Here is a 15916-nt window from a genome sequence, read left to right as displayed (position 1 = left end):
CCTGCCTTTGTGTAAGAATTTATTTTGTTGTTTAGTCGCTGAGTTAGTACAAGTATTCCCTCCAGTTTGCTCACTAACTCAGCTGTAACACTTCCACCTCCTTCCCCCAGAGATTTGGGTTTGTAATTCAGGATGAAATTGCTCCAAGCACGCAGCAGGAGTTCAGCATCATCCGCACAAAGTTCTGCCAGGAGCAGGCTGTCCCTTACGAGTGTGCTCACAGCACTCTCCACCTTTTCCAAGAGGCGCTGCCACGGCCTGTTGATATCAACCTGCAAACAGCCCATTAGGGAGTCAGCCCATGCAGAACACTGCGGGTGCCAAAGCTCCATTTGCAAACACTTAACTCACAGCAGACTGGCCACTATTAGGTAGGAAGGAGAAATACTTGCTGCCATTATTTACCTGCTCAAATCCACCCAGGAGCTCAGTTGTATCCATCGCGCTGTTCATTGCCATGATCTTCAGCCGATGGCCTGTCAGATGGGCCAACAGCTCCACCAGACTGGTTTTGCCAACAGCTGCTGGGCCCACCAGGATCACCATCCAGCTCATGTGCACACACTTCATTATGGACTCCAGGGACTGCAGCGAATGATGCAGAAGTGACAGGGTTCTGCCAGAATGAGGAATATAGTTGCCACGAGAAAGAACCGAATAACCAATCTGAAAGGGATGACAGACAGAGGCAAATGGAGTTTAGCTCTGCAAGTTGATCCCTTCCCTATCCCATTACAAAACCCCTTGTCACCAGTTTACCTGAACATTATATGGATTGATGTGGAACTCCCTGGTTCCTGTATACACATTGGCCTCCTGGCCAAAAATGTCTCTGTATACAGAAATAACCTAGAACAGCAAAACGAGAATTATCAGTTCCAGTTATCCACCATTCCAAAGATTCACTTCTGAAGGTTTACATCTGAAGTATCTTCCTCTCAGCTCCCCACCTCTATGACAGCAACCAACACAGTAAATCACAAGCTCATTTAACCTGAAGCACAGCAAACAATGTCAGTGTGAGCTGCCCACAGCAACCCTCACGGTTTCCTGAGACTTGAAATACTGTAAAGAATGTTTCTATTTAACAAAGTACTGTGACAGAATTCACTTCATAAATAAATACACCCATGAGGAAATATCCAGTCACATACAGCCAGTAACTTCAGTTTTACAATCTGACCCTTCAGTTTAACACCATTTAAATGGTGTGAAATTAAACAAAAGCACAGAATTTCTAAGCAAGAGGTTACGTGGGTAGCAAACATTATTATTTAATACAGAATCACACAATAATATGATGTGTTTTATTATAAGTCCTTGGTTATTCTACTCAACTTCATTTACATCAGATGTCTGCTTTTATACTGATTAAATTGGTATTTCAAAAGGCAAAGGAAGCAGATACTTATATTGAACCTAAAAACCCCAAACAAACCTATTTTTCTTTTTTAAGAGATAAATGTCTAGGAATGAATTGCAAGGTGTCTTCAAATTGGAGATCCATACTTGAATTTCGATAAATACGTCCTGACCATCTGAAGAGAAAGGAAGGAGAACAATGGTTCACCTTTTCTTTGTCTTCTCTGGTTCTCATTCTTTCTCCATACACCAAAAACACATGCTGGCCCGGGTCATAACATCCTGGTGACTGGTCAACAAGCATAAGCTGGCACCAGCGGAAAAGATCACGTAAGTTGAACTCCCAAGGCCCTCCTTTCTGTCCCCACTTTTTTTCAGCCATTACTTCTTCTTCAATCTGGAAAAAAAAAAGTAGCAATTAAAAAAATGACCTTTTATTCCACCCACAAGCTGGTCTTCAAATATATTTTTTTTAAAGTATCAACTGAACTTCTGCCTTTGGCACTGCTTACAAGGCAAAGACAACTGCAAGAGCAGGTTGAATTTAATTTGCTGAAAGTAAATTAGGAACTAAAGCTTGATTTAGTTTGTCTCTACTGTTTCTCTAACACTCAGCTCAATTTTTCAGTTTACTCCTGCACTCTTATAAATAATATGCAGTAAGATGTTGACACAAGAGATTTTACCTAAGATCACAGAATTTCTCCTATGTATATATGTTTTATCTTCTGTGAAAAACAGTGCCTCATCAGATATCAACCAAGCATCTGACAGTCATGGTATAAGAATTCAGGTATCAGGTTTAGTGGTGTTCTTTACTTTCTTCTGCATTTTCTTCATTATCTTCTATATATTTCCATCCCTCTTTTTTTACCCACACACTTCTCTATAAAAATACTTGGAAATATTACTTATTTTTTTTCTAATCTTACTGTATTCTGCCCACTTCTACAGAAAAGAAATTAAATTATGTTTACCTTGTTATTGAAAGCAACCATTTTAGCAATAATAGTTTTATCAATAGCAGGAAACAATGTATTCCCAATAAACTTCATATCTTCTGCTGACAGGGGATCAACATATACCTGTAAAATCAAGAGAATCCAGGGTGTTTATAAAGTCAGTAACCTTTAAGATAGGATCATGATGTAGTTTAAACCAAACAAAGAAGCTTGCCTGTGTAAATCTATTAAGAAAGGACTTGGGGAGACCCTTTCTTCCACCTCCTTGTCTGTATGGATTCTGGCATCCAAAAATCTTAGTTGCCTTGTGCTGTACATGAAAATTCATTCCCAATTCTGGAACATAAATTTCAGCTCTGTGGTCAAAGCACGCGTTAAGCCCCTCTAACACAGACTGAGAAGCCAGATTCAACTGAGGAAAGAAATAAAGACACAATGTTAATACTCTACAAAACATTTTGCATAATCTCTAGTCTAATAGTCTGGCATACATAGAAGGTAAAATTCCGTTTCATTGCTTCTCTAGAACTAACACCTGTTATTACCATCAGCCAGACTGTTATTACACTGGAACTAACACTTCCTTATGTTCACTTGTTATTTGTACTGTGTTTTTGCACTGTGATAACAAAACAATTCTCCATTGTAAAACCTGTATTTTCAAGATTTTTTTAAAAATTTATGTACATACATTTGTGGCACTCAGAGCATTCTGTGTGTTCATTTAAATTAAGGTAGTCTTAGCTATTTAATTACAGTGGTTAATTAAAGTGTCATTCTTCACAATAGAGGGGGAAAAGAGAGGTTTAAAAGGGGTTAAAGAACTGAAGATTTTGCACTCTGCAATAATTAGAATGCATATTGCCAAGAAGGTAGATCTGTGCACACACATGCTTGAAAGCACTTGCTATATGGTACAGGAACGAACCTGCAGTGGCAGGGTAACTTATTCTGGCAAGATGGAACTCTTCTCAATTGTATCAGTAACCAACACAGCGTATTAGTCCCCAGAAAAACACTTTCTATTGCAATGAAACCGTATCCACGTAAGAACACGTGTTCCAAAACTCCTGTTGACACTCTTCCCTAAAAACTTTTCAAATGTTAATCAGACCTATACTTGGCTTTCTGCAGTAATTTAAGCTGGGATTCAATCCTTGTTCTCTTGCGTCAAACAAGTCTAGTTATCACCTGCCTCCACGAAGGGATGTCATTGGCACTCCAAGATATTTATTCCACAGGCCAAATCACCAAATCTGCTCTTCTAGAACATTCCATTTTATTTGTCCCCCAAACTTGAATTTACCTCATCTAAGACAATCCAGTGTCCAGCCTTTAATGCTGCTAACAGTGGTCCATCACGCCAGGCAAATTCTCCTCCCTTCCCACCTTCAACAGGCAAATCTGTGCCAAATAAGTCTGTCACGTCCTTTAGGAGTAAAGAACAGAATGAGGGAGTTGAGGAATTACAAAATTTAACAGAAGTTCATAAACAGCATTTGATAACTTTACTTAACATTTTTTCCCTTCCCTTTAATATCTACACTTTAGGTCTATTTAAAAATTTTCAGCAATTGCAAAATGCTGAAAGCTTTTCCATTATAGGACTCCAGTGACCAGGTACTATATTTAACTTAACAACAAAAATTTAAATTGGAACAGAAAAGCTAAAAAGCCTTAAAGCTGTTTTCAAGTAATGTTGCAGAAGCCAAGAAAAACATAGTAGACAAAGATACGCATGACTTCACCTGAAAAGAACAGAAATATCTGGGAATTGGCATTCACTCACAGAAGCTTACTGCTCTGTCTGCTTCCCCCTGCCATTCAGTTCTATCTTGAGAGCAAGAAAGAAAAATTGACATTTCTCAGACACAGTGCCAAAGTTAAAGAGAACTGCACTTTAAAAGTCACACAGAGCTTCTACCCTACATAAACACAGAGGAATGAAGATAATATTTTATTCTACCGTTTGCTCAGACAGGTTGATTCGAACAAGACAGTTGCCTGAGGCTTTTGCCAGGGCAGCAACTAGGCTGGTCTTGCCCACTCCTGGTGAGCCCTCCAACAAAATAGGTTTGTTAAGCTGTAGGGCTCTTAACAGTCTTTGTGCATTCACTGCTGTAGTCCCAGCATTTAAAGCATAATCTGTCATGTTGTTCCTCTGGAGAACAGGGCCTAAAACAAAGGAAAGATAAACCAGAAAACAATTGAACAATGGAAGAATGCTTATGCTGGAGGTGCTGACAGTGTGCCTCTGAATGAGCTCACTCTGCAAATTGCTGATCTCAGTACGGCAAGCAACGGAGCTCCAGCTTCTATGCCATTCTCAGAGATCTGGCACATACACTTTGACCCACAGCTGCATCTCAGCCCATCTCCACATATTTATATTGAATTTTCAAAAAAAAAGCATATAGATGTATGATTTATTTTGCCATGAAACCTCGATACCTCTTGGTTCATTACCTTAACTAGAGATCTATCCCTGAAAAAAATGCAAATGTATTCTTGCACTTCAGCCATGTGGATCTGAAACTCAAAAGCAGCTCTTGAAAAACTGACACTGAGGAATACAATCCAGTCATGCTCCAGAATAATGTATTAATCTGTTCCATACACTGCCAGATCTGTGAAGGAACATCCCCTTAATTAAAAATTTGCTTCTCCTTTACTGTTGTAATGGCACACAGTGGGGAGAGAGCACAGTTTGTCTGCGAAGTTCCAGTCAGTACAGCTCCATGTACATCACTTCCCCAAATCTGTAATACAGCACTGCCATTTATACAAGATATTAATCACCAATGCATCCTACATAAACTGATAGCTGTTCAGTATGAAAGGGATCCGAAGACACTCTTTTTGTGAACTGATCAGCAGAGGGGAACTCAGTGATTTACAAAAAAACCCATTGTACTTTGTACAATATTATGCATGACTAACACAATCCATGAATGTCAGAAAGTCCAAATGTGAACAATTAGTGCAGCATTAGGAACACATAGGTCCATGTGCTAAAAACTAACCAGTTGACTTAGAAAGCTCACAGTCATCACTTTTTAGTCCTCTTGTGGTATTTTAAGGGTAAGAAGTAGTGTTTTGCCATTTGCATATTTCTGTTCCATGAGGAACTGAAATGCAGAGACTTGGTAATTTTGCCAAAATTTTAGCAAATCTTTGGAGCAAGGCATGACATTAACCTCCATTCTGTTTAGCTTTGTACCCAGGACTCCTGCTTCCCATGCTTTGCACAAGGGCAAGGATGAGCTGCAGCTTGAGTTAGTAGAAGTTAACAGGTATTATGAGCTTACAAATGTGACAGAAAATCACAATTCAAAACTAAAAAAAGCTTTTTAACACAAAAAAGTCTATGAAAATTAGGCCATTAACCATTAAGAAGTAAGGAAAAAAGGGAATGAACAGATGTGTCTTAATAAATGTGACTGAGTTGCAATCTAGACACTTGGAGACAGAAGAAGTATTTTTCTAGAGCTTAAGAACCAATAAATTCTTCTATGATGGTTCAGGTATCCTACCTAGATTTAGTGAATAACCAAACTACTGAAAACATAAATGTCCACCCACTCCCAGTCTCTTGCCTGTTGGAATAAAAAACGGCTGAATTCCTATAAAGTTGTCCATCCATACAAACTCTTTTTCCTTTGTTCTGTCATAAATCTTCAGTTCATTCTTCTGATAATCAGTCAGCTCAAAGAATTGACTTATTTTCTCAGATAAGAATGTCAGGCATTTCTCACGAGCTAATAAAGCTGTATCAGCTGAGCAGGATGTTGTACCTGTAATTAGGAAAGTTAAGTGTGCTTCACAACATAACTAGGAACATCCATCTTATGACAAGAAACGCAATCCCTTCATGTGCCCAAAGGTTTATATTTTATTTTAATGTTTTTGCTTGACAGTGCTTCCAGTACTATTTACCATGGACAGGTTGTTCTGTGAGGAACAGAATTAATGACACTGGATTTCCAACTCCCTTTCCTCTACCATCACAATCACTCCAATCCCTTGACATAGGCCCCCCCCAGGCTTTCTTTTCTGGCATTTCTTGTGCCTTTCACTTTTCCTCCTCTCCCTTATCTACTATTTATCAGCTGGGCCAGCAGCCAAACACAAAAAGGTATTCTCAGTTATGTGCATGGTACAGGCCAGCACAGATAGATGCTGACATGTGGAGTGGGGGATAGAGAGTATCCTATGTTCTCATGTACTGCTGTCAGTTCAGAACACTCAATAAAAACCGTAAGTTTTCTTAATTCGTGTGCTAGCCTTTGTAATATTATGAATCCCTCTACTTTACTTCAGCTTGCTCTATTACTCAAACTCTTGCTACTGAAACACAGAAAAGGCAAATGACTTACAGGAGGTTGTCAAATGGAAGTGAAAACTTCTCCCAGAAGAGTTCCATGCTGCCCCAAAGCATTTTGTTAAAAATATTAATACAAATACACATTTTCGTATATTCTGCTACCAAATGAGCACTGAAGACTTACCTGATCCTATTCCATCGATATACACCAAACATGCAGCATGGATAAAAGACATCACTGGAGAAATGTTAAGGTGGCTGCATCCCTTGGCAGAACTTGACTCATTCTTTGCCATGGCATTCATAAAATTAACCCAGGCCAAGACATCTCTCACACTGAGAATACACTGGCGACCAAACTCTTGATTAGTCAGCCATTCAACAAAGTCCATCATGAGCTCTGCTATGTCTGCCCCTGAAAAAAAAGTTACAAAAAAAATCCCAAATAAATTTGAGTTACAATTATTTTGGTCACAACTACTACACTGTTGTAAAAACATCTCTAAAGTAGGTACAGCTGCATGAGCAATGTGGATGGATACTCTATATCCTAGAAACAGAACAAGAGAAGATAAAGTTCCTGCCTGAGCTGTTGTTACGGATCCTTTTATATTCAGGTAACAAGACAGCATCAATTGACTAATAATAACAGTGAAGCTGCTGGCAGAAAGTGAAGGGCCAGTTCTTTCAGCACTCTACATTAAAACCAAGCTGAGATGTTGAAGGGCTGGGGGACAGTTCAACTATCTGGATGGTAAAGCAAACACAGCCTTGAATTTACTTCTGGCTATAATATACACAGTGAAGAAAAACAAAGTCCAAAATATATCATACTGTCCTCAGGGAGAAATGTAGCAGAAAAAGGGCAACAGTGGTGCAAATTCTGAGGAAAGGTTGGCAGCATCCAATCTGCTTGAATACTAACACAAGAAATACCTACCCTTGTGGTTTTTTGCACCCAGAGACAACCCTGGATGAAGATTGTGTTTTACAATCTGTATCAAATCATCCCGGCCATTGCTCTGTGGACACCATATTTCTGTAAATCTGTTGCGCAACGCAGGGGAAAGCTGCAAACAAGCAGAGGGACAGAGTAATTAAAGATTCACTACATCATCTTCCCTAAAGGTCAGTTAACAACAGCCTTGTAGTCACTGTACTTGTAAACAGTAAAGTGAACAAGATAGATCTTTCTAACTTTGTAAGAAAATCTGTGAAACAAGGAGGATTTTTAAGACTCCTAGTAGTGGCATCAATGCAGGAAATGAGTGGAAAAGAAAGTTCAAAAAAATATGGGAAGAAACTGAGCTGGTTTGCAAGCACCAAAGCTCCATTTCTTTCTGGGACAGCATGTATCAAACAATGGCTCTGTAATCTCCCTTCGCTTACAGAAGCAAACCACCACATGGAAATTTGCCTTCAATTACAACTTGTTTCTCTAATTCCTCTCTTCCTTGGCTGAATTGGTCAAACAAAAATTAGTAGCACAAATGTAATCCAGAAATAAATCCTGTTTAAACACATGGCCTCAATGAATAGTTCTCTACTCCAGAAACCACTTTAAATGGAATACTCATCTTTTGCGCAAAAGAGTTTCTGGTTCTTTTCTTTAGACCTAACTTCCAACACTACTTAAAAGTTGTAGGGTTTTGCTCTTATGGATTTTCTTTAGCATGTTTTAAATTACTTAATTCTCAACTTCAGAAACAATTTTTTCCTTTAATGACAAACTTTTTTGGGATGTGATGCTCATTATTCACTAAGAAACACAAGATGACCATCACTTGCTGAATAGCATTAACTATGCAACTTTGTATTACCCCAGAGAGCTGGATTTACTTGCTTCACAAATTCCTGTATTTGAATATTCCATATATCAAGCCTAACTAGAGTATTTAGAGGTCTGAAGTTTCCTTTGACATTTTGCTGAGCATTCATTTATAATGCCAAAGTGGCAGAAAACAGATTCACCCAACCCTCCTGTAGAGTGACAAAGCAGATGCCAACTAGAAAGCACTGGATAGCCAGAACTGGACTCATGCATTTTTGCACTGCATCTCCAACCACTTAATGGTCAGTATGACCAGAAGATGCATGTTGTATTTCCAGATGTTTTGGTATTTACCTCTTTTTTCCCAAAGTCACCTCCTGGGTTCATGGTCGCAAGGATACGGAATTTCTTTCCTGCAACTAATAGCTCTACTTCATTCTCCTCATCATCTTGACCACCTTTTTCAGCAAGTACCAATGTCTTTTCAGCTTCAAGAACACTAGAGAGAAGGTTAAAAAATATTGCTTACTTTAAATTTTGTTCCACACTTCAGAAGATCACTTAAAAGTGAAATTCATATTAATTAGCCTGGATAAACTTTCCTTTACCTAATATAATGGGTAACAGAAAAGACTAAAATGAGGGACACTGCTGCAAACAGATAATGAAGTTAAATTGATATTTTCATTGTTCTGGGAGTTTTCTTTTACATACACACACAAAAGAGGGGAATAATTAGAATTTGTTCCTGGGATTTGATGAGATAATTCAAGAGCTCACTGACAGTCTGAAAATGTTAATACTGCAGATGGCAAACTAGGGATTTTACTTTCAAGTTTTATTTGTACCATTGTCCTTTCCAGCAAGAGGGCAGATTACCTATGCCAGGAAACAAATGTGCCTAAACAGTCAGATATACCCCACTCATGTTTGGACAATGAACAGACACACTGAGGATGCCAGGAAACAAATGTGCCTAAACAGTCAGATATACCCCACTCATGTTTGGACAATGAACAGACACACTGAGGATGCTCAGTATTACCGCATTTCACACATACCTGTTAAGTCGCTCCAGTACCGAATCATCAGCTAAAGAAATCTCATCAAGGAGGAAAAACCCCTCCTCCTTCATTGCTAAGACAAGAGGTCCATCACACCACTCAAAGAGTCTAGAACCATCAGACTCCTCCTAAGAAACGGAAAATAAAGTGAGAAGTCGTAACTGCTGCTTTTTACTTCCATGGTCACACCATCAGCGGTATTACTGGTACGGGACAAACCTGGTCTTTGGATCTGTGCCTGACTGGCCGCAGCCCCCCCAGGAAGTCTGATGTCTCCATGTGCAGGTGGCAATTCACTGAGTACAGCTTCTGATTTGCAAGTGCTGCAAAGATCTGACAAATGGTAGTTTTACCACACCTGCAACCAAGTAATTTAATTGAAAAGGGTGAATTAAAAAAAGAAGCAGAACCAAACAATCAGCTCACTTTGGACAGAACTCATACTTTCATTGAAGAGCTATGAGGTAAAGACCCAACATGCAAATCTTCTCCCGCTCCTTTCCTTGAAAGAAACGTATGCTAAGTGAAGTCATTTTTGGCACAACTGTTCCTGACATGCACAAGAGGGCCTTTAATTAAATTTAAATCAATAGCTGCATTGATGGATTTCTGCATGTTCAGAGTCAAATTTACTTCAGCTTGCCCTTGCAGATACTCAACCAGCCTAACATTTCACTGAACTGGAAATGCTACATATCTAGACCAAGCCTAAGTCTGAGGGAATAAACTGCTGAGTATCTAGTTTTGATTTACTACCCAAGTAAATTTTCCTTCTCTCTTTTCTTGCATTTTTCATTCCTTCTCTTCCATAAAAATTTACTCTACAAATTTATAACTAGCACAAGAGCAGACAGTATCTACTCTCACTTCTCCACCTAATATGCTGTAGAGGAGGTTGTGGTAGTAAGACTATACTCAAGCTCATAAAACATGCAAATTGAATGTGCTCTCAAAGAGAAAAATGTCACAATATCTCAAAAGCAGCCACTATCGTGAGGCACAGCAAAAGTCTACAGAGCACCTTGCAAAGCTGGGGACAGAAGTCAGTTCATTTTCATTTTACTACTTTTATATAACTGTATGTAGTTACACAATGCAGATAAACCCATCAAAGACACAGGTTAAATGAGATGCATCTGCTTCCCCTCAAAAAGGAACTGTGAAAAACAGCAGCTGCAAGTCTGCCACGAGGCAGGCTCAAAAGTCCCAGATGAAAGCAGCACTGAAGCCCACGCAATCATTTTGTCTGCAGCTCAGCAGCCAGTACAGCACTACCAAGAACATCACAAAAAGCAAGATTACCCAGTGTCTCCCACCAGCAGTACTGGTTCACCGAACTCCAGGGCTCGTCCCACCAAAATGGCAAGTCTCCTCATCCCCTGCGTCCACACAACATGGCTAAAATCTCTGTCCATCACCGACATCCACGCGGAAGACTTGGCTGCACAACACAAAGCAATCCATCAGCTTCACTCACAGCTAGAGATCTACTAGTGGGGTCCCTCTAGGAAACTCACCCAGTAGCTTTTTGACACTTCCCCCTGAGAAGAGAGACTCAGGATGTATTTTTTTCTTGAAGTGTTTTTCAATGACATTTTGAATAACATCCACCTCCTCCTGTTTCCTGACTCTGCCTGCCAGTAGCATAAAACCTACAAAACAGAGGAAGAGAGAAAGTAATTATTACCTGGGTAATCAGCAACAAAAATTTACATTTAAGAAGTGGAGCTGGAAAGCAATTCCACAGACACCTAAAAAAGCTGGGGCAGCAGAGCTCACCATCATTTGCTAAGTGCTGAAGCCAGTCATACTCCTTCTGCAGCTGCTCTGCCAACCTGTACCTCTCAGCCCAGCGGAACAAATCCCGCAGGGTAATGAATCCATGCTTCCCAGCAAACACCGTCGAACCTCTGCGGTAAGACTGCCACAAAAACAAAATGTGAGGTTTTTTTTCACCAACCCCTCCAAATACCTCAAGCAAAGCTAATCACCACTCTCTGCAGTGACACTGCAACAAGAAAATTCTATGAATAACTACAAAAAAGAAGTCCAGTAGAGTCACAACTCATAAACACTAACTCCTTTTAGGCAGGAATAAAATAATTTCGATAATAATATTTTTTTAAAAAAAACAACTAAGAATAAAATAGGTACCTGGAATAAAACAAAATCCAGTTTGTGCTGCAGTAATTGCTTTTAAATACGAAGTAGTTTTAGCCACATACTAAGTGTCAAATGCCTGTTGAATACTGGAGTGTCCTGACATATCCAAAATTACTGCTAAAAAATAAATAATACTGAATTTCACATGACCGAAAGACCCCTACAAATCCAATACTGTACTTTGGCTCCAGAGCAAGGGATAATTCTACACATTAGAATTGGTTGGTTTTTTTGGTGGGTTGTTTTTTTGTTTGGCTTTTTTTTCCCTAGATTTCTCTCAAATCTGACATCACTTTCCCTAGTCTTAGTCTTAACCACTGAAATTAGCACCTTGGTGTGTTTTCTCCATGGTTTAGGATTTTAAATATCCTTCAGCTAACAACATCTTCCTCCCTGAAGGAATTTCTATTACTTTGTGAATGTTACTTTGAAGTGTGTTTGCATTTCTTATACTGAAAGAAAAAAGATTCATACTTGCAGGTCTAACATGACTTTGACAAGCTTGCTGCAGTAAGAAGGTGGCAAACTGCATCGCTTGTGAAGGATGGTTTCCAGTTCAGCACTTGGCAGTTCATCAAAATGCAGCTCCACAAAACGATTTCTGAAGGCTCTGGACAAAACCTAAAATAGGAGACCACACCTGAACTTTTTCCTTTGATATTGCTCACAGATCTTTCCCTACACATCCAAAGGAAATAAGGATAGTGTGAAAGCATACAAATATACACATACACATCAACATTGAAAAAAGTGTAAGAGGCAGTCTGGATGAGGGCAAAAGCTTTAAAATGGATTGGGTGTTTTAAGGGCAGAGGTAGCTAAGCACTACAAAGACACAAGCTCACTCTCCCCACAATAGGAGAATTGGAAGGGTAAAAGTGATAAAACTTTTAGGTTGAGACAGCTTCATAAGCAAAGCCAAAGGTGCACGTGGCAAACAAAGCAAAATCAGGAATTCATTCACCACTTCACATCAACAGGCAGGTATTCAGAAGGGCTTCCTCACACACCAGTGTTATTTAAGGAAACAAACACTGAACTCCCCTTCTTCCTCCTCCTCCCCTTATTTCTGACTGCTGAGCGCAATGTCCCATGACATGGGACATCCCTTTGGGCAGCTGGGCTCAGCTGTCCCAGTTGTGTCCTCCCACAGCTTCTCATGCACTCCCAACCTACTCCACAAGTAGGTGGGACAGTATGAGAGCAGAAAAGGCCTTGAACCTGTACAAGCACTGCCCAGCAATAACTGAGACATCCCTGTGCTATCAACACTGTTTTGACCACAAAGCCAAAACACAGCTCCATACCAGCCACTATGAATAAAAGTACCTATTCCAGTACAAAATGGACTTCTATAGCCTAAGCTCTTTTCCAGTGCTCTTGGACAAGAAATGCTGATTCAAGTATAATATACATGAACTTTGGCTCACTAAGTCACTTAAATCTCAACTACCTAAAATTAATTAGAAATTCTGTATCCATGAAACAAACAACTCAACTACACAGAGCCCAGCTGTACTGACAGTCCACAGCCACCTCAACTCCCTCCCTCTTGAGAGATTCATGTTACAGATCAAAACATTTTCACATCACACTTTATATGTGAGAGAGATTAATTCCCTAAAGCCTTAGCTACCCAAAAGGATTAGATCATACAGACCTTTCTGCCGCCATAGAGACCTGGAGGGTTCTGTGTGGCAAACAGCATGAAGCGAGGGTGAGCTTTGACAACTTCCTGAGTCTCAGTAATGAACAGCTCTCTGTTATCATCCAGCAAGCGATTGAGAGCCTCCAGAACATCAGTGGGAGCCAAATTCAATTCATCTAGAACAATCCAGTAGCCCTTTCTCATTGCATCTATGAGAATGCCTTGGGGGGAACAGAAAATTTCCTAGTTAAAAATCTTACTAAGCAAATCTAACAGAAGCATGCCCTTGGATACTTTTAGCAACCCATTTCATTCAGGATAAACACTAATCCACAAAAGGAAGCAACAGTATTTAAACTGTTGGCTTATCATCTTTAGGTCCAATAGGACAAGAAGGATGAGACAAACACGAACTGTTCAGAATTCATTGAAATTCACACAAGTGATTATCATTAAAGTACAACTACTAACTTTGTAACAGGAATTTGGAGTTTATAGAACATGTTCACTTACCTTCCTTAAACATCAGTTTTCCGGAGGCATCTGATGTGTAACAGCCAATATATTCTTGGATATCAGTATGCTCATGGTTGTTAATCCTTACACAATGATTCCCAGTAGCAGCAGCCAACCAGCGAATTAAACTGGTTTTACCAACAGAGGTCTCTCCCTGAATCAGTACTGGATGAGTCCTAAAAGCCATTACCAAAACAGGGGGTTAGAAGCCTGAGCCATGTCTTTCTCACACACAAAGTGCCAACATTATTAAACCAAACTACCAAAACACCACCACTTAACTCATTTGGGGCATCCAAGATCACACACTAACAGGGAAATACAAATATCTTTACTCCCAAGTGCTAACAGATACCCATGAAGCTTTTTGTGGTAGTGTGAAATAAGCAGGTAATTCAAACTGCAAATTTCTATCAGAAATTAGAATTTAAATAAAACTAGGTATGGCAGTAAGATGATTTCAGGAAACAAGAAACACATGTATAAATTTCAAGTCACTCTATAATGAAAAGTTAACTGTAAAGTAGAAGGAAAACAGACATTATGCATCCAAACAACACAGATTAGAGGGGCACAAACAACTCAAGGCCTCAACAAACATATTTAACTTATTTTGCTAATTAAAAAGTTGAAACACTTACCCTGCTGACACTACCCTGACAATGTCTTTCAGATTAAGCTTAACTGAAGGGGTGAGCACATAACTCTCATCTACTGTAGGTTCTTTGTCCCCAGCTGAAATCCAGTACCCTTCTATAAGTATAAAACTCCCTCCGTGAGGTTTTGGTATTTGCTAAGGAGACATGACAGAAATAACAGATTATACAAACTGCTTTCAATCTGCTAATGAAAACAACTACTGTTACACCACTGCTACATATTCCCCAAAGTAATTTTAAATTAATCCTTGAGCACCTCTGCAGTAAGCACTGTCCCTTCGTCAAAGATTGCAAATCACAGGAAAAACCTGACCAGATTATTTCAGGATCATGAAGCAGGAATCTTTGCAGTGGCATGAAGATAAAAACGTCTCCAGAGTCTTGGCACTGAATTTTGAAGGGCATTTACAAGCAGGAACTTTGCTTTAACCTTTTTTATACATTTTTACACATTTTCCAGTATGAAAGGGTTTATTTTGAAACAAATACCCATCTCTTTAACTGGCTTCCCCATCCTCCATGCAAACTCATGCTGGGCTCCCAGCACTAGTGACATTCTTCCCTTCCCATAAAAGACAAAGTACAGATGCTTCTTCATATCCATATGTTCTGCATTCAGAGTCTAAAAATATAAATCCTGAGAAAGCTCCTCCAAAGTCTGTGAAAGCTTTACAGTTGGAGCCACTGCATTAAGCTGCCCACATTCCACAGTGCCTTAGCTATTCAGGCTTCCCTATTTTTTCAAATTAACAAATAGAACAGCTAACATGTCAACTTTCAAGCAAAGTAAAAAACTACAAAAGAATGGCATTAATTTTTTCTAGTTCTTGTCTTTGTAAAATGAAAACCAGAACTGCACAAAGAAAACATAGAGGAAAAAAGGAGAGAAGACAACTCAGAATAAATTCTACTTTAAGACAGCTCTTCATAATCTTAGTTGCCTACCTGCTTGAGAAGGCTTTTGATGTTGCCGGAGACTATATGCTGGCAAATTAGTTTTTGAACCACTGGGTGAGAACCTCTGTCAATCTGTGTCAGGAAACTCAAACAGAAGCCCTAAGAAGAAGAATTATTTTCAGTGATAAACATGAAAAATACGCAAAAACCATACACATTAAAGAACTACTTATGTTGAATACTGAACTTAGAGAAGATTATCCTTTACCCAAACAACCTCTGCAATGAATACACATTCAAACAAACACCAGCACAGGCAATCACCTCATACAGGGAGCGTGCAATGCTGCCACACGGGTTAGACGCTGCAAATCTCAATGCCCTGCACAGGGTACGGAGACTGTAGTGAGGTCTGTGGCCAGTTCCATCCACCAACTTTGTTTCTGCTTCCTTTCTCACAGACAAATAAAAGCTGCAAAAATAAAGTTACATGGAGCTGTTACTGATCAGACCATTGCTCCAAGGAATTCAACCCCAAGTATGAACACTT

General features: G+C 39.4%; 1 protein-coding gene across 1 annotated transcript in view; it reads right to left on the bottom strand.

Moving 5' to 3' along the window:
• The window catches only part of MDN1 (midasin AAA ATPase 1), a 92349-nt gene that overhangs the window by 48631 nt on the left and 27802 nt on the right, over positions 1-15916 (bottom strand). Inside the window, exons 21-43 of the mRNA XM_033054512.1 lie at positions 15691-15838; positions 15415-15525; positions 14452-14603; positions 13808-13986; positions 13307-13515; positions 12121-12267; positions 11263-11404; positions 11001-11135; positions 10786-10924; positions 9703-9841; positions 9481-9611; positions 8774-8918; positions 7589-7718; positions 6833-7063; positions 5921-6118; positions 4291-4499; positions 3631-3753; positions 2539-2736; positions 2340-2447; positions 1571-1759; positions 760-849; positions 406-666; positions 2-272 (exon numbers count right to left, since the gene is read on the bottom strand). Coding sequence (XP_032910403.1) covers positions 2-272; positions 406-666; positions 760-849; positions 1571-1759; positions 2340-2447; positions 2539-2736; positions 3631-3753; positions 4291-4499; positions 5921-6118; positions 6833-7063; positions 7589-7718; positions 8774-8918; positions 9481-9611; positions 9703-9841; positions 10786-10924; positions 11001-11135; positions 11263-11404; positions 12121-12267; positions 13307-13515; positions 13808-13986; positions 14452-14603; positions 15415-15525; positions 15691-15838 — 3785 coding nt within the window. The remainder of the gene's footprint in view (position 1; positions 273-405; positions 667-759; positions 850-1570; positions 1760-2339; positions 2448-2538; positions 2737-3630; positions 3754-4290; positions 4500-5920; positions 6119-6832; positions 7064-7588; positions 7719-8773; positions 8919-9480; positions 9612-9702; positions 9842-10785; positions 10925-11000; positions 11136-11262; positions 11405-12120; positions 12268-13306; positions 13516-13807; positions 13987-14451; positions 14604-15414; positions 15526-15690; positions 15839-15916) is intronic.

This window comes from Catharus ustulatus, chromosome 3, assembly GCF_009819885.2.
Source record: "Catharus ustulatus isolate bCatUst1 chromosome 3, bCatUst1.pri.v2, whole genome shotgun sequence".
In the NCBI taxonomy this organism is placed as follows: Eukaryota; Metazoa; Chordata; class Aves; order Passeriformes; family Turdidae; genus Catharus; species Catharus ustulatus.
Note: the sequence above shows the minus strand (reverse complement) of the source record. Positions and strands in the feature narration are given on the sequence as shown.